Consider the following 24,033-nt stretch of genomic DNA (forward strand, 5'->3'; position numbering starts at 1 on the left):
GATTGCAATTTTGTTGGACTAACCCCCTCTTTTTTTTTTTTTTTTTTCTTAAGGAATAAACTTGATTCCTTTCAGTATGTGTCTGTTCAGAGTGATCTCTTTTCTTTTCAGCCATAACACAAAGACAACATCATGGCTGGATCCACGACTTGCGAAAAAGGCTAAACCTCCAGAAGAGTGCAAAGAAAATGGTAGGTTATTTAAGTTTTCATGGTGTTTCAGTGTTGCACTTTGAGAATGTGTGTTTCTTAAAAGAGGGTCTCGCCTACAGAAGCCATAATCTAGTTGAAACAATTTTAAAGCTGTCATATTTAATGCTCAGATAGGAGAAAGAATTAACTCGGCATTTCAGCAGGGCCATGTGGTTTTCCTTTTTCTCTGAGGGAACTGTGCTGGATATCACATCTCTGTCATCTCCGTGGGTTCTGATTGACTCCTGGTCTGACTTTCCACCACCTACTAGGGACTTTTGTTTGCACTATGTCTCTCTGAGGACTCTGATGCTTGTATTGGAATTTGATGTGATATGAGTAAAAAAGTATCATGGAACTATAATATTAGATTTTTGTGTTTTGAGGCATAGAAGTCGGCTAGTTATTAAGGAATCAGTGATAAAAAAATTTACATGGATGGCTTTTTCCCTTTAATTAAACGCTTAAATGCAGAAATTAATTGTATGAATGTGCTGGGTTGTCTTTAGTATTTTCTAGGTCCCAGTGTAATAACATTAACCTGCTTAAAAATGGACTGTTTTCATCTGTGTGAAGAGTTTTTAAAAATAATTTTGAGCATTATATGAATATAAACTTTGCTTTTAAATTAGTTAATTGTATAGCTCAAATCTGTTACTGATGATACTTATGTTTTTTTAAAACTGAGTTTAATGTTAAAAGAGTATTTATATTTTATCTAAAATAATAAATAGCTTAGTCTTCTGATTATTTGGCCACATTCACAACCTTTATGTTATTACATTATTAGAGCCTTCTTCAGAGGCGTCTGTCATTGAAGAGCTTTTGAAAGTGAAGGAAGTAATAAGGAGTATTTAAAGTTTTTAAAATTTTTTGTAAAGTCAACTTTTTTAAAAGTCTGTAATTCTGAAAATCCTTTTGTTTTAACAATAATTGACTTTCTCAGATAATATTCAGATAATATTGTTCATTCTTACAGCTGTTCACAAGCTAGTTATACAAATGAATTAAGGATGAATATACAATTTATATGTACATATTTGAATTCAAAAACATCCAATTTTTATCACTATCTATATTTATTTTTTTATTTATAACTATACTTCTCTGCCTTCTATATTAAAATATACCCATATATGCTTGAATCCCTTAAAATTATTTTGTGGCCTGAGAATTTTGAGCACAGTTAGGTTACATTTTACTGAAATAAATAAGACGTATGTTACAAATTATGATAGATTATAAATTAAAATGACCTGATATGCTGTATTTGGGAACTACAGTTTACTTGTGCCACAGATTATAAAACCTTAGTATATACTAATTAAAATGAATTTAATGATTTTGCAGTTCTGAAACATACTGAACTTAGCTGTCTTGTTCCTTTGAGCTGTTCTTTTAAAAAGTTATTAAAGTCAAATTTTAAAATCCTAGGAGAGAAATAAGTTTAACATATTGTGTAATTATAATATTTCAGTGTTATCAGTTTTCCCCATAGCTGCACTTGTTTGTCTTCCCCGGGGTGGTGGATACCTAAAATATGACACCAGTGTCTGTGAATCACCTCATTAAAAATGAGGCCAGCCTTATAGCTTAGAATGATTTATAACTGCTCAATTATTATTTGTTTTTATTTTCTACAAAATAAGTAATTCATAGATTTTATTTTATATATTATTGAAATATTTTACAATGGAAATTAACATCTAGCTAAAATGCTCTTGTTCCAAACACATTTTTAAGTCTTCTTGCCAAGAAAAGCGCTTTTTGGTAATACTGTTACTTCTGTTTTATTTTTCTTTCCTTTTCTTTACATAACATAGATTAAAATCACTTATTTAAAATGTTGGATGTTCATGGATTGCTGTTAACCCTAATAATTGTCATGCTTTTTTATATGTCAGCTCAGACTGAAAAAGTTAGTAATTTTTTGAATGATGGAATATATATAAAATGTGCATAAAAATTATAGAGTCTCATTATGATAATAGCTTTCTCTATCAATGATTTATCGTTTTTCCATCAAGGAGGTAGAGTAGAGGCTAACTACCTTAATCTAATCTGGAGTTGAGCCAGTGTAAGTTGTGTCGAGTTTTGGTACAACCCAGTCTACCTCTAGTTTGCGTGTGTTCTTTGGGTGTGGCCCACCCAGGGTTTCAGCCAACAGCCTATTTTAGATTGGAAAATATTTTCTGTGAAAAGGCAGGTAGTATAATGTATGAGACTCTAGTTGCTCCACAAATTCTCTAACTCTTAATAGAAGCACTCTTTATTGTATATGAGGTGATAGCTAACCATACTTTTATTTCGTTTTCCTCCCGACTAATATTGTTGTATCTGTTTGCATGTGCTTGTCATATGTATAGCATCTCTTTTTAAAACTATTTTATTGAGTTATGATTGACAAGTAAAAAATCTATACATGTTTATGTATACAACTTGATGACTTTTGAGATAAATAAATACCATGAAAACATCACCAAAAAAAGAGAAAAAGTCAGGTAGTAAATATTTTAGGCTTTGGTCATCCAGTCTCATTGCAACTACTTTTAGTTGTACAAAAGTGGCCAGGAGTTCTCTTGTGATGCAGCACGTTAAAGATCCAGTATTGTCACTTTTGAGGCTTGGGTGGTTACTGTGTCATGGGTTCCATCCCTGGCCCTGGAACTTCTACATGCCATGGGTGTAGCCAAAGTCAATATATAAGTAAAAGGCATGAAAGTATTTCAGTAACACTCTATGGGTGCAGAAAATTGAGTTCCATGTACTTTCAAGAAATAAAATATTATTATTTTTTGGATTTTTTTTCTCAGTCACTTAAAAGTGTATAAACTATTCTTAGCTTATGGACCACACAAAAAATAGGGGCAGGCTGGGATTGGTCCACAGGACAAGCTCTGGCCCTGTGTTATGCATGTGGAGCCTGCCCCTGGGCAGATTTGAACACTAATACTTTTAAAATATTTTTCTTCTCAGTAATGCAACACTACCAAAAATCAGTGGTGCTTTTCAGGGAATTTAGCTTGGTTTTTTAGCTCTGGAATTCGACAGATTAGATGATTGACATGTGCTAGCGCTCGTCAATCCCACAATACTCTGCAACTATGCCTGTTTCTCTAACCCCCAGTGGTGGTCTTCTCCCCAGGCCAAGTATGAATTCTTCCCTCAGCCCAGAATCAACAAAAAATAAGCTGCAAATCTTTCTCTCACCTCTCCAGGGTTCTTTCCTCTTAAGAGTCTTAGATCATTTTAGATCTGTTGTTTTAGCAATTCTCTGATTTCTTTGAACTGTTTATTTTTTACATTTGATCTTGTTTTCCATGTGTTCTCTTGGGTTGTAACCTGTTCGCTTCATCCTACCTGGAGGCAGAAATTTTAGTGCAGTAATTTTTATATTGCACATTTTTTACCTTATTCGGTTGCATACCATAAATTCTTGAATATCATTATAATTTCTTTAATCCCTCAGGATCAAATTGCATGCTGTATATATGTGCATACTATTATGAATGTACAAGTGTAGGTATGTGAATAAGTGGATATGGATCTGTAAATGTATGCTTCTTCAGTTCGGTTTACACAGGTGCATAAAGGTAATTCCTTGGTCAGCTATAATAAAAGGAAGCCAAGTAAAAGAGAGATGGAAGGAGGTATCAACTTGTTTAAATGATTCTTGGGCAAGAAAAACACCTAGCAAACATTTTCTAATTGGTATCAAGAGAGGAAAGCCATCATGGATGGCTCAGTACAAATACTTATTAAACAACCACTTATTCTGTGGACACAAAAACGTTCATTTTCCTTTTTTGTTTGAAGGATAACATAGGTACTAAACATAAAATCATACTTCCTTTTCTTATAATATGGTTGAAAACACTGCAGTCACTGTGTTCTGCGCATTTGTCATAGCTCTGTGCAGTTTTTGAGCTTTAGCACCAGTCTACATGGCAGAAAAAAACCTCCACCTACTATTGGATCCTAATTTTAGTATTTGAAGGGAATGCTATTTAGCAAGCCAATACACACTTTTACAAAATGCAACAAAAATAGCAGTTAAGTATTAAATAATTTGGATGCAAGATTGATTGACTGTATATAAAGTACCATCATATTGTCCCCAGCCCTCAGAATTAGCACTGTTGTGTTTGTCTGAGACATTTCCAATCACAAACATCCCAGTGGTGACGCATTCCACAGGAATTGCTGAAGGAGGGTTAATGTCAAAAGTGATTCACTCCAAGTAGGACCCTTTTTTTCTTATCATTGAAATATGACTAAACTCAGTAGCACTACAGTATTACAGCCAGAAGAGGAAATTATGTAGGATTTGTAGTCTGGAAGAACTTTATGCCAAACCCAAATCTGTGGGCTTTTAGGCAGGTACTTTATCTCTGGGGGCCTAGATTTTCTTATCTGTAAAATGGGAATGATATTTATTTCCTGTATATTTAATTTCACATATGAAAGGCAGAGTCTGTTGCTGCAAAGGCTCTAAATGACCGCTCTTTTCCCTTCCTTCTAACATGCTTTGAGCCAACATATTAGCCTCATAGAAAACAAGGGGAAGAAATCCAGAACAGGTGGCCTAGCTTAGGATGCCCTGAAGAGGTGGAAAAGAACAAACCTATGTAGGCTAAAATTATCCAGCTAGTTAATTCCAGTCTGATATTAATAGATTGGAGGTTCTCCTCCTCCATTATCTTAAGCTGGCTCTAAATTTCACAAAGTTATAATTAGAGTTGTATGAACTGGGTGGCTTCATTTATGTATTCTGTATCTATGAATTATATGTCAGTTTTTTCATGTTACTACAGAAAAAAATACCACATAATCTTAACCCATTTACCTACATGAAAACTGAATTTCAACTGGCATTAACTAAAGCTTTGAACTATTACTTTATTTTAAAAAATAAGAGGTGTACCCCAAATGTTCATGAACAAGGATAGCATAAGCTATGTTTTATAATATTTATTAAATGGATTTTTTTGGAGAAAGGAGGTTGCCTTTCTAAAATAACAGAAAACACTAATTAATTTCAGGTCATTTCTTGAGTGAGTTTTGTAGACCTGACAGATGAATTTGGACATGCATACTTTTATTTTCATACTTTAAATTCTGTTTCTAGACTGCACGATTAATTTACCTTAAATAGGGACTTTGGCCTATTTTCTCATTAAATTTGTATTGATAGTTATTGATCCTAATTTCTTAAGATTAAATATGGCCAAATTAATATGACCCTTGAATATTTGCTTTTCTAATCTGATAAACTAGCTAAGATTATATTTGTAAAATATCTTGAAATGTTTCCACTAGAAAGAATTCATAAAGACAGACTTAAAAATTTTAACTATTCAAGTAGTTAAACTTTAAAATTGAAAAGATTCATTTATATGCAAATATTGAACTCCTATTGTTTAAATATTATGAGCAAACTAATTTGAATGTTACTTTGTTTTTATACTGATATTTTGGATATTTTTATTTAAAAAAATGAGGAAATGTCAAGCACCTTAAGAGAAGCAGTTCTTATTTCACTAACTGTTAATTATTTGTATTAGTCACGATTTCTATAGCAGCACTTTGAGGTATACTTTGTCCAATAATATAGCACCCTTTCCATTATTTCAGCTCAGGAGTACTAGAAAAGGGGTATTTTAGGAATGTTAGTCTTTTGTGGAGGAAATAATAAAATTAATTCAAAGTAGATGGATATTCCACTGTTATGCAAATGTACTGAATTCTGGTTTGTTGATAGCTGGCAAATATGCTGTTTGGTCCCATTCTACTCTGATTGAAAGGTGTTCAAAGCATTAAAGTTCTTTAATATTTAGAATATCACCCCTGTACTAATTATTTATTTATATCATCCTTCTTCCCGTTAATATTTACTGTAGCTATAAAGTAGTACCTACATAGGGATTATCCTTCTATAGTTCCTGACTTCTCAAGTTACTTTTATGTTTTGGAATAAGTTCTATCTTGTCCTTACTCCTTAATGCATATGAGTTTAAAAATAATATTGATATCATTGTGTCTGTTCTGTACAGAAGCAAAATTCTTTCAAAATTCTTCAAATATGACTTCCTATTTTTAAATTTTGAAAACATTATAAATCCAAAGGAAATAACAAAGGAATGTGCAGAGGGTCCCAAACGCCTTTCATGCAGGCTCCCCATGTTACTATCTTATATAAATGTAATACAATATTAAAAAGCAAGAAATTGACATTGGTTCAATGCACAGAATTTATTCAGACCTCACCAGTTAAACAAGTTGTCATATGTGTATGTGTGTGTGTGTGTGTGTGTAATTCTCTACAATTGTATCACATGTATAGCTCCACATAACTATTAACTATAAAGATTCATCACCATGAGGCTCCCTCATCTTTATTTACTGCTTTATAGTCTTACCTATCTCCCTCCACTGAACAATCCCTAACCATTAACTATTGATCTGTTCTCCATACCAGTTAGTTTATTCGTTCAAAAACATTATATAAATGGAATCATACCATGTGTAGACTTTTGAGATTGCTTTTCTACTCAGTTTAATTATGTTGAAGTCCATTCTCTCAATGGTTTGCTTCTGTCTTTGTACCACTGTTTGTTTAGGCATTTACCCCTTGAAGGACATCTGGGATTTTCCAGTTCTTAGCTAATACAAATGAAACTACTACAGACATTTGTGTACAGGTTTTCGCATGAACATAGGTTTTATTACCCTGGGATAAGTAAGTGTCCTAGAGTACAGCTGCTAGGTTATATAGAAAGTGTATCTTTCTGCCAAACTGTTTTCCACAGTAGCTGTACCCTTTTACATTCTCATCAGCAATGAAGGAATAATCCAGTTTCTCTGCATCCTTGCTAGCATTTGGTCTTTGTCTATTTTTTCTTTTAAATTTTAGCCATTTTGACAAGTGTATAATGATATTGCATTATGGTTTTAATTTATATTTTCTGAATTTCTAATGATATTGAACATATTTTCATGTGACTGTCATTTGTATATCCTTCTCAACAGCCTGTCTGATCTTGTCTTTTGCCCAATTTTTAATTAGATTGATTATTTAAAATTCAGTTTTCAAACTTTTTTACATATTCTAGATATAAGTCCCTTTATCAGATATGTTCTTTACAAACATTAGCTCTGAGTCTGTAATCTGGTTTTTTTTTCATCCTCTTAACAGGGTCTTTTGCAGAGAAAATGTTTTTAATTTTGATGAAGTCCAATTTAATGAGTTTTCCTTTTAAAATTCATTTTTCATAACACGTCTAAAAAATCTTAACCTAGGCCGAGATTCCAAATATGTTTTTCATATTTTTTCCTAAATTGTATAGTTTTACACTTTACATTTAAGTATATGATCCATGTTCACTAAATTTTTGAATAAGGTACAAGGTTGAGGTTAAGTTCATCTCCCCCCAACCCCCAATGGATATCCAGGTGCTCTACCACCATTTGTTTAAAAGGATCTGCTGTCTCCATTAAACTGTGTATGCAACTTTGTCATAAACCAGTGGGTTTCACTGCTCTATGTTTATATCTCAGTGCCATTAGCACAATGTCTTGATTCTTGTAGCTATGGTGAGTCTTAATGTATGTTAGACTGCTACTCCCTAGTTTACTCTTTTTTTTTAAAAAAGAGAGAGAGGGAGATAAAGACAAAGACAGAGAAAGGACCTTTAATCAGGAAGATACAACAACTCTAAACTTGTATGCCTGTACCTAAAAATAGCTTCAAGTTATAGAGGGAAGGAAAAATGACAAATCTAGAAAAACAAATTTGAAAAATTCACTGTTAGAGTGTATGATTTACCTCTTTTACTGCTCAATATATTAAACAGACAAAAAATAAAAAGTTAAATAACAGAAATAGTATTATTGATCTAAAAGTTTTAACAAATTAGAAATACACTTCTCAAGAACACGTAATACTTTACAAGCATTGAATACATAATAGTTCTTAGAGTAAACCTTGACAAAATTTAAAGATGATATTTCTATAGTACAGAAAACTTGAATCATATATTAATAAAAAGATAACTAAAATAAACATAATAGGAATTTTAAAATATTTAAAAATTCAAACTTTACTGATAAATAATCGGCAAGTAAAATTGTGTCAGTTTAATGTATATAGCATGATGATTTGACACACATATACATTGTGAAATGGTTAGCACAATAAAGTTAGTTAATACATCCATCAACTCACATAATTACTTTTTGTATTTATGTAGTGAAAACATTTAAGATTTAATTTTAGCATCTTTCAAGTATATAATATGGTACTTAACTATAATCACTATGCTATACATTATAGTCTCAGAACTTATTCATCTTTTAACTTAAAGTTTCCACCTTTTGACCAATATCAGCTGATTTTCCCCACTCCCCAGCCCTGGCAACAATCATTTTGCTGTTTCTATGAATTCAGCTTTTTTATTTTATTTTTTGTAAGATTTTTATTTTTTCTATTAGAGTTGATTTATAATGTTATGTCAATTTCTACTGCACAGCAAAGTGATCCAGTCACACACATGTATATACATTCTTTTCCTCACATTATCTTCTATCACTTTCCATCACAAGTGACTAGATATAGTTCCTGTGCTATACAGCAGATTTCATTGCTTATCCACTCCAAATGCAGTAGTTTGCATCTACTAAACCAAAACACCCAGTACAGCTTTTTTAGTTTCTACATATATGTGAGATCATGCAGTATTTGTCTGTCTCTGATTGTTTCACTTAGCATAGTGCCCTCAAAGTCCAAGCATGTGTTCTCAAGTGGCAAGAGTTCCTTCTTTTTTATTATTATTATTCTTTTTTTTAATTACTCAAATGAATTTATCACATCTGTAGTTGTATAATGATCATAACAATCTGATTTCACAGGATTTCCATCCCACAACCCAAGCACATCCTCCTACCCCCTAAACTGTCTCCTCTGAAGACCGTAAGTTTTTCAATGTCTGTGAGTCAGCATCTGTTATGCAAAAAAGTTCCTTCTGTCCTTTTTTCAAACTCCACATGTCAGTGAAAGCATTTGATGTTGGTGTCTCATTGTATGGCTGACTTCACTTAGCATGATAATTTCTAGGTCCATCCATGTTGCTAAAAATGCTGGTATTTCATTCCTTTTAATGGCTGAGTAATATTCCACTGTGTATATGTACCACATCTTCTTGATCCACTCCTCTGTCAATGGACATTTAGGTTGTTTCCATGTCTTGGCTATTGCAAAGAGTGCTGCAATGAACATCAGAGTACATGTGTCTTTGCAAGTTGTGATTTTCTCTGGGTAGATGCCCAGGAGTGGGATTGTTGGGTCAAATGGTAGTTCTATGTTTAGTTTTCTGAGGCATCTCCATACTGTTTTCCACAGTGGTTGCACCAATTTACAATCCCACCAACAGTGTAGTAGTGTTTCTTTCTCTCGACACCCTCTCCAGCACTTATTGTTTGTAGACTTTTTGATGATGGCCATTCTGGCTGATCCTTCTTTTTTTATGTTTGAATAATATACCATTGTGTGTGTGTGTATGTGTGTGTGTGTGTGTGTGTGTGTGTGTGTATCATATGTTCTTTATCCATGCATCCATTGATCAACACTTAGGTTGTTTCTATGCCATGGCTAATGTGAATAAAGTTGCAGTGAACATAGGGAGTGCAGATATCTCTTTGTGGTAATAATTTAATTTCCTTCAGATGTACATGCAGAGGTGGGAGTGCTAGGTCATGTAATAATTCTATTTTTAATCTTTTGAGGCACTGCCATAGTGTTTTCCATAGTGGCTGTACCAATTTACATTCCTACCAGTAGTTCACAAGTCTCCCCTTTTGAACTACTCTTATCTTTTTGATAATAACCATTCTAACAGGTGTGAGATGATATTTTCCTGTGGTTCTGCTTTGAGTTTCCCTGATGATTACTAATCTTGAGAACATTTTCATGAACCCATTAGTAATTTGTATGTCTTTTTTGAAAAAAATGTGTTTGCCCATTTCTTAATTAGATTTTTGGCTGGGATATTTTTTGCTATTTAGTTTTATAAGTCCCTTATATATTTTGGATATTAATCCCTTTTCAACTAAATGATTAGCAAATGTTTTCTGCTATTCCATAGATTGCTTTTCCATTATGTTGATTTTTTTTTCTATACAGATGCTTTTTAGTTTGTTTAGTTTTGCTTTTGTTGCTTGGTCTTTTTGTTGTTATTTCCAAAAAGCATTTGCCAAAATCAATAAGGCATTTTTTCCATAAGTTTTATTCTAGGATTTTTATGGTATTAGGCCTTATATTTGAGTCTTTAAGCTGTTTTGAGTTAATTTATGTGAGTCGTGTAAGATATAGGTCCAGTTTCATTTTTTTGAGTGTTAAAATCCAGTTTTCCCAGCATGATTTGTTAGAGAGACTATTGTTTTCCTACTGAGTATTCTTGGCTCCCTTATCAAATACTATTTGAGTGCGACTGCATTTATTTCTGGGCTCTTGGTTCTATTTGATTTGCCGATGTGCCTATTTATATGCCAGTACCATGCTATTTTGTTTACTTTAGCTTTGCCTTTTAGTGTGAAATCAGGAAGACTTGATGCCTCCAGTGCTTCTTGCCTTCTCTCGATTGCTTTGGCTATCGGGGATCTTTTGTGATTCCACACAAATTTTACATTTTTTTTTCTTTTCTGTGATGCTGGTGAGTTATTATTAGAGATTGCATTGAATCCATAGATGGTTTAGGTAGTATGGATGTTTTAACAATATTAATTAAATCCATCAACATGGGCTTTTTAAACATTTATATGTGTCTTCAACATTTTTCATCAGTGTCTTATTAAATTTATTCCTTAACATTTTATTGTTTTTGATGTAATTATAAATGGAATTGCTTTATTTTTTTTCCAGATAGTTTATTGTTATTTTACAGAAATGCAACTAATTTTTTTTTATTTTTGCATCCTACATATTTATTGAATTCATTGATTAGTTCTAAGCAGTTTTTGGTGGAGCCTTTAGAATTTTCTATTTGTAAGAATATAGTTTGCAAACAGACCATTTTACTTCTTTCATTCTGATTTAGATGCAATTTATTTCTTCTTTTTTTGCCCAGCTGCTCTAGCTACTACTCCTAGTGTTGTGTTAAATAAAGTAGTGAGAATGGGCACCTATGCATTGTTTCCAATCTTAGAGAAAAAAGTTTCAGCCTTCACCATCAGGTATGATGTTAGCTGTGAGCCTATCAAATAAGTTTTCTTATAGTGAGGTACATTGCTTCTAGGCCCAATTTACCATGAAAGGATGTTGATTTTTGTCAAATGCTTTTTGTGCATCTATTGATATAATCATATAATTTTTATTGTTCATTATAATAATGTAGTGCATCACATTTATTGATTTATGTATGTTGAACCATCCCTGCATCCCAGTAATAAAACTCACTTGATTATGGTGTATGATTCTTTCCATATGCTGTTGAATTCAGTTTGGTAGTATTTTGTCGAGAATTTTTTCATCTGTCTTTATTACTGATATCAGCCTGTAATTTTTTCTTAAAGTGTCCTTAACTGACTTTGGAATCAGGGTAATGCTGTCCTCATAAATTGAGTTTGGAAGTACTCCTTCCTCTTCATTTTTTTTTCTTTTTTTGAACAGTTTGAGGGGAATTGGTATGAATTCTTTTTTAAATATTTGGTGGAATTCACTCATAAAGCTATCTGGTATTGGGCTTTTCTATGTTACGAGGTTTTTGATTGCTAACCAGTCTCCTTACTTGTTATTTGTCTGTTTTCAGATCTATTAATTTATGAGTAAGTCTTGATAGGTTGTGTATTTCTAGGATCTTATTTCTTCTATGTTATCCAATTTGTGGTGTATAATTTTCCATTGTAGTCTTTTATGAACCTTTGTATTCTGTGGTATCAGTTGTAATATCTATCTCCTCCTTCTGTTCCAATTTTATTTTTCTTTTTTCTTAGGCTAATTAAAGGTTTATCAATTCTGTCTTTTCATAAAAACTGTTCTTGATTCTCTATTATTTTTCCAGTCTCTATTTCATGTACTTCTGCTCTGATATTTGTTATTTCTTTCCTTCCACTAACTTTATGCTTACTTTGTTCTCTCACTTCTACTCCCTTCAGATATAATGTTCATTTGAGATTTATTTTTTCTTAATATAGGTGTTTTTGCTTAATATTGCTTTTGCTGCATCCCATAAGTTTTGATATTTTGTGTTCCTATTTTCAAATGTTTCAGGATTTTTTTGATTTTCCTTTGGAGTTCTTTTTTGATCCATCAGTTCTTCAGGATTGTGTTGTTTAATTTTAACATATTTGTGAATTTTTCAGTTTTTTTACTCTTACTGATTTCTAGTTTTATTCCATTGTGGTCAGAAAAGATAATTGGTATGATTTCAGTATTCCTACATGATCTAGGACTTATTTTGTGACCTAACATATGATCTATCCCAGAGAATGTTCCAGGTGCACTTGCAAAAAAAATGTGTATTCTCCTCCTGTTGGATGAAATGTTCTATATATGTATAAACCCACTTATTCTAAAATATACTTGAAGTCCAATGTTTTCTCATTAAGAATTTGTCAGGATGATCTATCCATTGTTGAGAATGGAGTATCACATCCCTTACTAATATTACATTATTGTCTGTTTCCCGTTGCAGACCTATATTTGCTTAATATATTCAGATTCTCCATCTTTACAGTTCTTGTATCCTCTTCATTAGTTATATAATGACTTTCTTTGTCTCTTATTAAACTTTTGTTACTTAAAATTTATTTTGTCTGAAATAAGTGTAGCTACCTCTGCTCTCATTCAATTTTCTCTTGCATGGAATATCTTTTTCTATCATTTAACCTTAAGTCTATGTGTCATTAAAGCTGAAGCTGAAGTGAGTATCTTTTAGGCAAAGTGTGATTTGTTCTCTCTCTCTTTTTTTAACAGCCACCCTATGTCTTTTGATTAGAGAACTTAATCAATTTACATTTAAAGTAATTATTGTAAGGACTTAACTCATTTTGTGGTTTCATTGTTTCTTTCTCTCTCTCTTGCTGTCTTCCTTTAAAAACTGACAATATTCAGTAGATGTATGCTTTGATTCAGTTTTCTTTACCTTTGTGTCTCCTGTAGGTTTTTGCATTGTGGTAACTATGCAAGTTACTTGAAATATGTTATAGACACGTCTATTTTTAGCTAATAACAACATAACTTCAATCAATAGGAAAATTACGCTTTTACTCTTTCACCTCATTTTATGTTTTTTAGGTCACAGTTTACCTTTTTTTTAGTGTGTATCCCCTAACAAATTATTGTAGTTATATATTTTTTTTATATTTTTGTCCTTTAACCTTTACACTAAAATTAAGTGCTTAATTCAACTCCACATTATAGTATTAGGGTATTCCAAATTTGACTATATACGTACTATATTAGTGTGTTGTATGTTTTCATTTTGCTCTCATATTACAAATTAACATCCTTTCATTTCAGCTTGAAGAATTCCTTTCAGCATTTTTTGTGTCAGGTATAGGAGTGATTTATTCCCTCAACTTTTTGGTCAGGAAAGTCTTTATCTTACCTTCATTTCTGAAGGACAACTTTGTTAGGTAAGATATTCTTACTTGTCAGGTTTTTTTTCTTTCATTACTTTGAATATTTCATCCTACTTTCTTTCTGCCTGCAAAAGAAATCCATACATAGCCCTATAGGGGTTCACTTGTATGGAAAGATGCTTTTCCCTTGCTGTTTGTTAAATTATCTTTGATTTTAGATAGCATATAGTTGGGTCAATTTTTTTTTTGATCCATCCTGTGTCTTCGAATTGGTGTATTTAAATCGTTTGCATTTAAAATACTTACTGATCTTTTAGGGATAAAATCTGTCATTTTACTGCTTGCTTTATATGATTCTTGACCTCTTTCCCTTTCCTAGTCTCCCTATGGGATACTTGAGTACTTTTCTATTTTTTAGTCTTCCTATGAGTTCTTTGAACCTGAAGATTCTATATTGATTTACTTAGAGTGTGTTTTTCTATGGTAAACACATTCAATCCAATGGTTGGATTGAATATAACATATAACTTATTACAGTCTAATGATATTGATATGTTACTACTTTGAGTAAAGTATAGAAGGCTTACTTCTAATGATGTCCCTTTAGCTTCTCCACTTTTTAAATATATTTGTATTAAGCATTTATTCTACATACATTGAATACCACATAAAGTGTTGCTATAATTTTTGTTTTAATTATCAAATACAACTTAAACGTTTTAAGAAAATGAAAATTTATTTTCCCATGTATTTATCCATTTAAATTATCTTCCTGAAGTTCTGAACTTTCTCCTATTTTCACTTACTTTCTGTTTGAAGAACACTTAGCCATTCTTTAAAGTTACGTCTACTAATGACAAATTAGTTAGTTTGCTTTTTTTTTTAATCTGAAAAATGTTTTTATTACCCTTCATTCATATGGAGTAATGTTATTTGAGAAATGTGTACTGCTTCCTTCTTGAAGGAGTTTCCGATGAGAGAGTCATTTGAATTTGTGTTCCTCTATAGATACTATGGCACTTTTCTCTGTTATTTTTAAGACTTTTTGTCTTTCATTGTTAGAAGTTTTGTGTCTTGGTGTAGATTTCTCTTTCCTGTTGGTTTACTCAGATTCTTGAACCTGTAGGTTTATGTATTTTGCCAAGTTTGGGAAATTCTTTGATTTCGTTGTTTTTTTTTTTTTCCTCTTTAATGATTTTGTAATGCCTACCCTTTTTATTCTCTACTTCTGTGTTTTTGTTGTCATCATACAAGTCTCTATTCTTTTCTTTTTCAATATTCTTTTTTTTTTCTTTTCTGGCTGCCCTGTGGCACACAGAGTACCTGGTCCAGGGATCAAATCCAAGCCACAGTTGTGAGCTATACCTGAAGCTGCAGCAATGACAGATCCGTAACCCACTCTGCTAGGCCAAGGATCGAACCTGTGTCCTAGTGCTCCAGAGATGATATGGATCCCATTGTGCCACAGCAGGAACTCACCAATATTCTTATTTGTTCCTATCCAGTAAATTCTATTGCTCTGTCTTTGATTTCTCTCTTCTATCCTATGTTACATTCACTCTGTTACTGAACCCACTCAGTGAGATTTTAATTTTTATTGCTGTTCTTTTTTCATTCTATGACATTTATTATGTTCTTTTTTTTATAATGTCTATTACTTTTCTTAGATTTTTAAAATTTTTTCATTAGTTTGAAGGGATTCACAATTTCTTTTTGAAGCTATTTTATGATGGTACTTCCAATATTTGATTCATCCTGTTGAATGTCTCTTGTCATCCAATTCATAATTTTCCTGATTATTGGTATAATGAATTTTAATTTGATTTTATCCTGAACGTATTTTATATGGACTTTTAAAAATAGACATTTAAAATAAAATATTTTATTTTAGTAGGAAGTGTCCTGTTTAGATTTGGTACGTAAATACTGGCCTGTTTTTTTTAGGCTGTGGTTCCAAATGTAGTATAGTTTTCAGAGCCCTTACTGTGCTATTTTAATCAGCTTATTTTTACTTTGAAGCTCCTGGTTGATCCCTGCTGGTGCCACCTGCAAGGTATGAAAGGTTTGAGTTGCCTGTTGTCACTAGTAGTGATATGGGATTCTGGATGTGTGGGATAGAATATATTACCCCTTGCCTATATTTTCTGCCTACCTGATACTGGTAGATGTAGGGTAAGGGATGGATCACTAACTTGAGATCATTGATGTCATCACATCAAGCCACCACTCCTGGTGGGGGATGTATTATTCTTTCTGTGCTCTACTGACACCAGCATTGTAGGCAGAAGGGCCTCGCCACTGCAGACAAGGGGGATAAGGCTGCCTCAGGTCTCTGCTGGGCTTCTCTTTTTCTGGTCCTTTGGTGAGAGAGTAGGTTTTCTCATTTGTTTGCTTGCTTCTTTGTTTGCATACACCTATTGGTATTTCTGGTTGAAGGCCTTCCTGGCTCCAGTCTAGGATATAGAAGAAGTAAAAGGGAAACCCTAGGAACTCACTGTAATGTTATTCTTCAAATCTTGAGGTTGCTAACCAATCTTCCTTTTTCTTTTCGCATATCTAGTTTTTTATGATTGTCTTTTGAATTATTTCCAGGGTATTTAGAGGGTAGGAAAAAAGAAAAGTGCCTACACCATCTTGTCTGAGACCACATGTCTAAATATGACTTTTTGGTACTAAATAATAGCATTTATTTTCCCATATACACTCTTTTGCATCTACTAATGCTCGGTGAGGTAAGTAGAGATTTTTAACTCCCGTTTTTCAGATAATGATACTGTGGTCCAAAGATTTTAAGGGATTTATCTAATAAGTGTATATAGAAGATGAGGTTTGAATCAGGCCACTTGAGTTTAAGACAGATCTCAGTGTTATACCCACCTTCTAACACCACCAGATGTTTTTATCTAGAGGCATTAAGCCTTAAAAATATATTAAGCGAAATTCTTTAAAACTATTTATACTGCAATTTTTTTTTATTTAAAATAGATGAAAAGAAACTTTTCAAATATTTTCAGTATTTTCCCTGGGCCATCATACCTGTAAATAGACCAATCGGTATAATTTTATGATCAAAGAATTCAAATGTCATGTGATTTATGTTCTTAAATTAACAGTGAATTTAATCCTCTGAAAGATATTTTAAAAAGAGCACTGAGTTATATTGTTTTCTTCAGTTAAAAAATAACAAGCTTTTGCTGTTTTTAATGCCTTCATAATTTCTAAAAATATTCGCTAAAGTCCGCGTAATATTGGAACAATTTCTCTAAGAGCTTGGTGTGGGTCTCTGTCAATTATACTGTGTTGCATGATATTATGTGTCCCTCAGTGGTTAGATCTGTTGACCAACACAGAAAGTAAAACATAAAGGTGAAGCACTGGCTGATAATTACAAACAAGTCCTTCCAGAAGTAGAAGAAACGGATCCAGATCATCAACCTATGCCAGACAACTGAACATTAACTATGGCTTGCAGTTGAAAAAAAAAATTTTTTTTTTTAATTTAAAGGAGGCTTGTTTCCGTTTCTTAAATGGGATGATCTGATTTCCCTCTTGGTACATGTAATTTTAAGGTTTCCTAAGTGCTATGTATCACCAAACAATGCTTTCCAAAGCTGATGATTATAAAAAAAGCAAACTTGTTTTTTTTTAGCTATTTAGGATAAAAAAATGAACACTTGGGGTATAATCCAGTGCATGATTGTGGCCTAACCACACAAGCATTTTGAAGTATCTGTATATGTTCAGTGGGGCCACACAGTTATAGTTAAGTACCAATCCATGTTACTGTTAAAAACATCTCTTATTTAAGGAATTATATTTCCAAGAGCTCAAGATTTTATGTGCTCTTTATGGGAACAACTTTAGCTTAAAAAGTTGCCTTCAGGAAATAAAAAAGAGGCAAATAAACATCATTTAGTGTGTTTTGATACCAAATCATGTAAGGAACCCAAACAAATTTACAACCACTATTACCAAAATACCACTTCAAGTCAGCAGTACAAAATCAGTTTGAACTTTTATTGGTTACATTTGTTTTTGGATGTATTACTAGTAAGTGATAAACCATGCATATTATATTATCAGCTTTCTGACCCATAAAACTAAATCTTGACATTTTATATTGGTTTCCCAATAGTTATATTCAATTTTAAAATTCTTATCTATCTTATCCCATATTATCTTTTCAGTTTATTCTAATGTGTATCCTCTTTGCCTTCATACTTTGCTTAACCCAAATTTTTCGTTTGAGGCTGTTCTACTTTGTCCAGCGCTTTGAAGCTATAAAAGAGTAGCCATTTTCCTCTGATTCTAGTACTCAGTTTTTATATATCATAAACTATCTTACTCCTTTTAAGGTACATTATCTACCTGCAAAGAAGGTTGGATCACTTGTCCACATGATGAATATTTATTGGATAGACACTTTGCTTATGGAATTGAGCTGTGAACCTTCAAAAATGCAAGTAAATGCAACACCTAAAGCCATTCTTCAAGGAGCAGTATAATTGAGAAGATACTACATTGGAAATAGTAAAATAGCTTTAAAATAATGAGGATGGAGATCCCGTCGTGGCACAGTGGGAATGAATCCGCCTAGGGACCATGGGGTTTCAGGGTCTCACTCAGTGGGTTGAGGATCCAGCATTGCCATGAGCTGTGGTGTGGGTCGCAGAGGCGGCTGGGATCTGGTGTTGTGGCTGTGGTGTAGGCCAATAGCGACAGCTCTGATTGGATCCCTGGCCTGGGAACCTCCATGTGCCGCGGGTGCGGCCCTTAAAAAAAAAGAACAAAAGACAAAAAAATAAATAAATACAATTACAAATAAAATAATGAGGCAACTTTAATAAAGGTGTGAGAAAACTTCAGACAAGAGGTAAATAGAAGATAACCTACTATGAACAGGAAAGACCTGAAATTTGAGCAGAATTTCAAACATGATTAGATTTACAGTCATTCTCAAATGTTCAGCTTCTGCTGAATTGCTTCATTTGGTGACCTCTTTTTTCTCTACTCCTCCCTGGGTTGCTGCTCCCATTCCCAGAGCTTTACCGCCTATCTCCATGCTGATAACTCTTCAGTTTTCAATTCTGATTAATTTTGTCTTATATTATAAATGCACACAAGTTCTCTATTCACTCCTCACTCCTCCTTTAGGTTTTGTTTCTATTATGCTATCATCGCTTGGGTAATATTAGATAGTTTCATCCTTCAATCCTACTCCAGCCTGGTCTGTATTTGTTATATTATTTTTCCTTTCAATTCTCTCTTTAAAAATACTTATAAAACCTTTCCTTCTAGTACTAAACACTTATTCTTACATGTATTCTTTTAACTCTTAGTCTGTACTTCCTCTATGAAATGTTTCATGCAAGAAAATATTTCTTATACTTTGCGAAATATGTTATCTTAAAAAAATGTCTTTTTTCAAATAGATATCTCCCTTCATTACTCACATAATGTACTGTCATGCTCTTCACTCCCTCTTTGCTTTTCATAGTCAACATATTCCATATAAATCCTGGGTTTATGATTTTATATTTAAGATTATGCATGATTTCTGTCTTACTCCATTTGACTTATTTTTCTTGGGAACACTGCCAGATGTTGTTACTGTTTTCTCTATTCCACTCTGATTACTAATATTTATTTTTTTTAAAAACCCGTCAAGAGTCAGATAAGCATTCTTGGCTTTTCCTAAGACTAAAGTTCAAAAAGGTTCAAGTACCAACTTTGTATTAAGAGAACATGGATTTTACTCTCAAATACTGAGGGAGCTCCTAATAAAGTTATGACCCAAGAAAGGGTCAGATGAACATATAATTTGAAGAACCATGAGTAACTTTATTTTATTTTTATATTTATTGAGTTTTTGTTTGTTTTTATGGCCACACCTGCAGCATATGGAAGTTCCCAGTCTGGGAGTCTAATCAGAGCTACTCCCAAGGCTTATGCCACAGCCACAGCAACACCAGATCCAAGCTGTGTCTCTAACCTATGTAGCTGCAATGTCAGATCCTTAACCCAATAAGCAAGGCCAGGGATCGGACCCATGTCCTCATGGACTTTATGTTAGGTTCTTAAGCCACTGAACCACAACAGAAACTCCAGTATTTTTTTACTTTACATCAAAAAAAAGTCAGCTTCTCCAGTTTAAGAGAATTTTAAACAAGAACATCAGGGTATGCTCCCTTGAATTGAGTTCCCTAGGTCTCTGTTAACATGTTTTAAGTTTAATAAATCTTATACACACTGCATTTTCTGGGGAAAAAATCTGTGACCTTTGTTTCTCCTCCTTAAATGAAGAAATTACCATTAACTTCTTCAGGTGGAAGATTATATGTCTTCCTCAGTATCTGTATGGGTTGATGTGCCCTAATTTTATTTGTCCACTTGCCATTTAAATTCCACTGACAATATGATTTATTTTGTTTTTTGTTGTTGTTGTTTTTTGTTTTGTTTTGTCTTTTTTTGCCATTTCTTGGGCCGCTCCTGTGGCATATGGAGGTTCCCAGGCTAGGGGTCTAATCAGAGCTGTAGCCACCGGCCACAGCCACAGCCACAGCAACTCGGGATCCGAGCCATGTCTGCGACCTACACCACAGCTCACGGCAGTGCCGGGTCCCCAACCCGCTGAGCAAGGCCAGGGACCAAACCCACAACCTCATGGTTCCTAGTCAGATTCGTTAACCACTGCGCCATGACGGGAACTCCCTATGATTTATTTTGTGCAAGAATCTGGCCTTATGGAAATGGAAGCTTGGTTGAGGTTTATTTAAAACTTATATATCTCACTGCAAATTTTGAATGTGTTTCTTCCTTATCTAACAACAGGTGCTTAGCAATCCTCAATCACTATTCATATTTAATTTAATTAGAATCCTAGTGCCTGGAGTTATGTCATATTAGCTCTTTTTCCAGCATAATTTTGAAATTACCTTTCTACCAGTCTGAAGCTCAGCTTTGTGAGTTTTCTTGAGAATATAACTGAATGATAATTCCATTTCCCCACGTTGATGTACTATTATACAGATTCTTTTTTTTTTAATCACCGCAACACAGCTCAAAACTCAAAACTAACCAGATGGCTGATACCCTAAAAGCAATGGATGCCTTTACAAAATTTGTTGGGAAAAATCCCAATTTTCAGGTAAATAGATACATGTGATAATTGCTTCTTTTTCTTAAATAAAGTAGCATTCCCATTGTTTTTTTGTTTTTTTTTTTTTTTTCATAGTAGTATCAGTGTGGGAGACACTATCTGAGAAAATCTTTGTAAATTGTAATGTACTAAAGCCCATAAGTTGATGTTGCTATCGTAGTGATTCAGTGTGTAAATCAGTATATGCTATAGACTATTCTCTGGTGATGAAAGGGGCTCAGATGGTGATTTAAAAAACACATCACTGGGAGTTCCTGTTGTGGTGCAGCAGAGGTGAATCTGACTAGTATTCATGAGGATTTGGGTTCCATCCTTGGCTTTGCTCAGTGGGTCAGCGATTCAGCGTTGCCGTGAGCTGTGGTGTAGGTTGCAGACACGGCTCGGCTCCTGTTGCTGTGGCTGTGGATAGGCCAGCAGCTGTAGCTCCAGTTCAACCCCTAGCATGGGAACTTCCATATATGTCACAGATGCGGTCCTCAAAAGCAAAAAGAAAAAAATCAGAGCACTGAGTTCAAGGAGGTTTTTAGCTATTACGTGGCTACTTCACCTTTTATATGTATCTCATCAAAGAGCTCATTTAACAACTATCCTCACTCCGATTCTTCCCTCTCTTCTTCCTTCTACTTCTGGGCTCTTTCACTTAACAGCTCGTGATTTAGAGCTCTCTATTAGCGATTTTATTTGGAGAGAAGAAGACTGAAGAGGTATTATGTTTAGATTTCCAAAGGAAACCACTGCATCCACGTGTGATTGTACAAGAAATAGTGCTTGTGTGTATTTGTGTGTGTACACTTTCATGTGTCTGTGTGTTTGATGTCACTGGGCACAGTGAAAATAATATGGCATGAGAAATACATCTGGGTAAATTAGGGAGGGCTTCTTTAATAAGATGGACTTTTTGTGCTAAGTTTTTTAAAAGACTGAAGAGGTGAGTCATAACAGGAAAAATAAAAGCTACATGTTATACATGTGATTTGACTTAAGAAGTTTTTGTATGGAAGAGAACAAGCAGGTTTTTCTGACTAAAGTTAAGATTAAAGCAGGTACATATGTAATATGTCATATGTACATATAAAGCTAGGTGATCACAGTGAGAGAAAAAGCAGAAGTGTTATAAAGTCAGAGGAGAACAAGACAAGTACTTGTATGCCATCAAAATAATCACCATTTACATTTTATTATCCTAAGTATGATGACCTGAAGCCCTAGAAAATATAATTCTGACCCCAAAAAAGAGCCTTACAGGTTAGTTGAGAAATACCCAAGAAATAAGACCAGATGGTAGCAGTCCAAAGACATTAAGTGGGTTTCTGTTGCAGATTCAGAGATCTTATACCTCACCTGCTTTTGTGGGTGTTTGATGTTTACAAAACATTTATTTTCTAAAGCATTTTCACATAGATGAAATTATTTCCTAATAGACATTTAATATTCACTTTAAGAGATCAAGGCCTAGAGCGTTAAAATTATTTGCCCAAATCAGCTAGTGGTAGACATAAAAATCCACTGTGACTCTTTGGTTAGTGACTTTTCTCCCTACTACATTGCCACTAGGCATGGGGTGGAGCCCAGGGATACATACCATCAAAAGTCTCTGAGATTTATAATACTCACTGTTTCATCTCTAGAAAATGCCAAGCATCACCACCATTATAGCGATCAGGAACAGGAACGGAGAACAAGAACAAGAGCATATGTTTAGGATGATGCTAATTAGCATCACTATACATCTTGGGAGTTCTTGTTTAGAAAAATGCTTGAGTACTCTCCCAACATTCCATTGGGTTTATAATGGCCAGTTAAAGTGAAATGGGATAGTGGTTACAATTTGCTAGTATCTGTCAGTGCACATGGTACTTGCCAGTCTTAGTAATATAGTATTCCCTAAAGAAAAGTAAAGTTCTCTGAAAATTTTATTTTATTTTATTTAATTTTTTTGTCCTTTTACCATTTCTTGGGCCGCTCCCGCAGCATATGGAGGTTCCCAGGCTAGGGGTCTAATCACTAGCCACCGGCCAACGCCAGAGCCACAGCAACGCAGGATCTGAGCAGCATCTGTGACCTACACCTCAGCTCACGGCAACGCCGGATCCTTAACCCACTGAGCAAGGCCAGGGATCGAACCCGCAACCTCATGGTTCCTAGTCGGATTCCTTAACCACTGAGCCATGACGGGAACTCCTGAAAATTTTAAATGTTTATCTTGCTTCAAATGAAATATTCTGTATTTCAAAGAAAAGTTTTGTTATTTAAAAAAGGTGTTTACTGACTCTTTTAACTGCCACAAGATAGATCTATTAAATATTAATTGGCTGCTCTTTTGCTCCATAGTCCCTGTTTTCTATATTTGTCTTGAAAGTTACTGCCTTTTATTCAAAGTATGTTTTAATGTTGTATGTGGTACATCTATATAAATTCATAGACAAATCTAGCAGTGAAATAACTTAATTTTTTTAACTAAGCATGAGGAAGTAAGCAGTTTTAGGATATTAATTTAGATTGGGGAACTAAATTTTGCCTGAAAACAAACGTATTAGAGTAGCAAAATTGGCGATAAAATATGTTTTTAGAAAAATAAAGAGATGATCATCTTCAAGCCTAGTTATTGCAATAATAATTTAAATATTCAGATAGCTCTGAGCCATGTGACTGTAGAGAGGAAACCTAAGATAGCAAATAAGAATGTGGACTCTCCTTGGAACCACATGATGTGAGTTCATACCCTGTTTTTTCCATTTATTGTCTATATGAACTTGTGCACATTACTGAATCTACCAGTTTCCACATCTATAAACAGAAACAAAAATTAATCTTCCTCACAGGTTGCTGTGAAGATTTAATGGATTAATGTATTTAAAGTGCTCATGTCAGTGCCTGACATATAATAAATACTCTATAGGTAATTCTCTTATTAAGCAAAATATATAATTTTATTTCTTATAGTCTTTCCTCACACTTCGCTATGGAAGAAGATACTTCGAAATTTCCTGAAAAATGTGTTTAATTATAAATAAAATCTGTGGGGTTGATTTCAATACCTTCATGTTGTCTACTTCTCCATTACTTTTTATGTTATTACTTTTACCAAGTATTAATGAGTAGTGTTAA

General features: G+C 33.6%; 1 protein-coding gene across 1 annotated transcript in view; it reads left to right on the forward strand.

Moving 5' to 3' along the window:
• The window catches only part of MAGI2 (membrane associated guanylate kinase, WW and PDZ domain containing 2), a 1,320,860-nt gene that overhangs the window by 871,631 nt on the left and 425,196 nt on the right, over window positions 1-24,033 (forward strand). Inside the window, exon 6 of the mRNA XM_047751755.1 lies at window positions 112-191. Within this exon, the coding sequence (XP_047607711.1) occupies window positions 112-191 (80 nt within the window). The remainder of the gene's footprint in view (window positions 1-111; window positions 192-24,033) is intronic.

This window comes from Phacochoerus africanus, chromosome 11 (assembly GCF_016906955.1).
Source record: "Phacochoerus africanus isolate WHEZ1 chromosome 11, ROS_Pafr_v1, whole genome shotgun sequence".
NCBI lineage: Eukaryota > Metazoa > Chordata > Mammalia > Artiodactyla > Suidae > Phacochoerus > Phacochoerus africanus.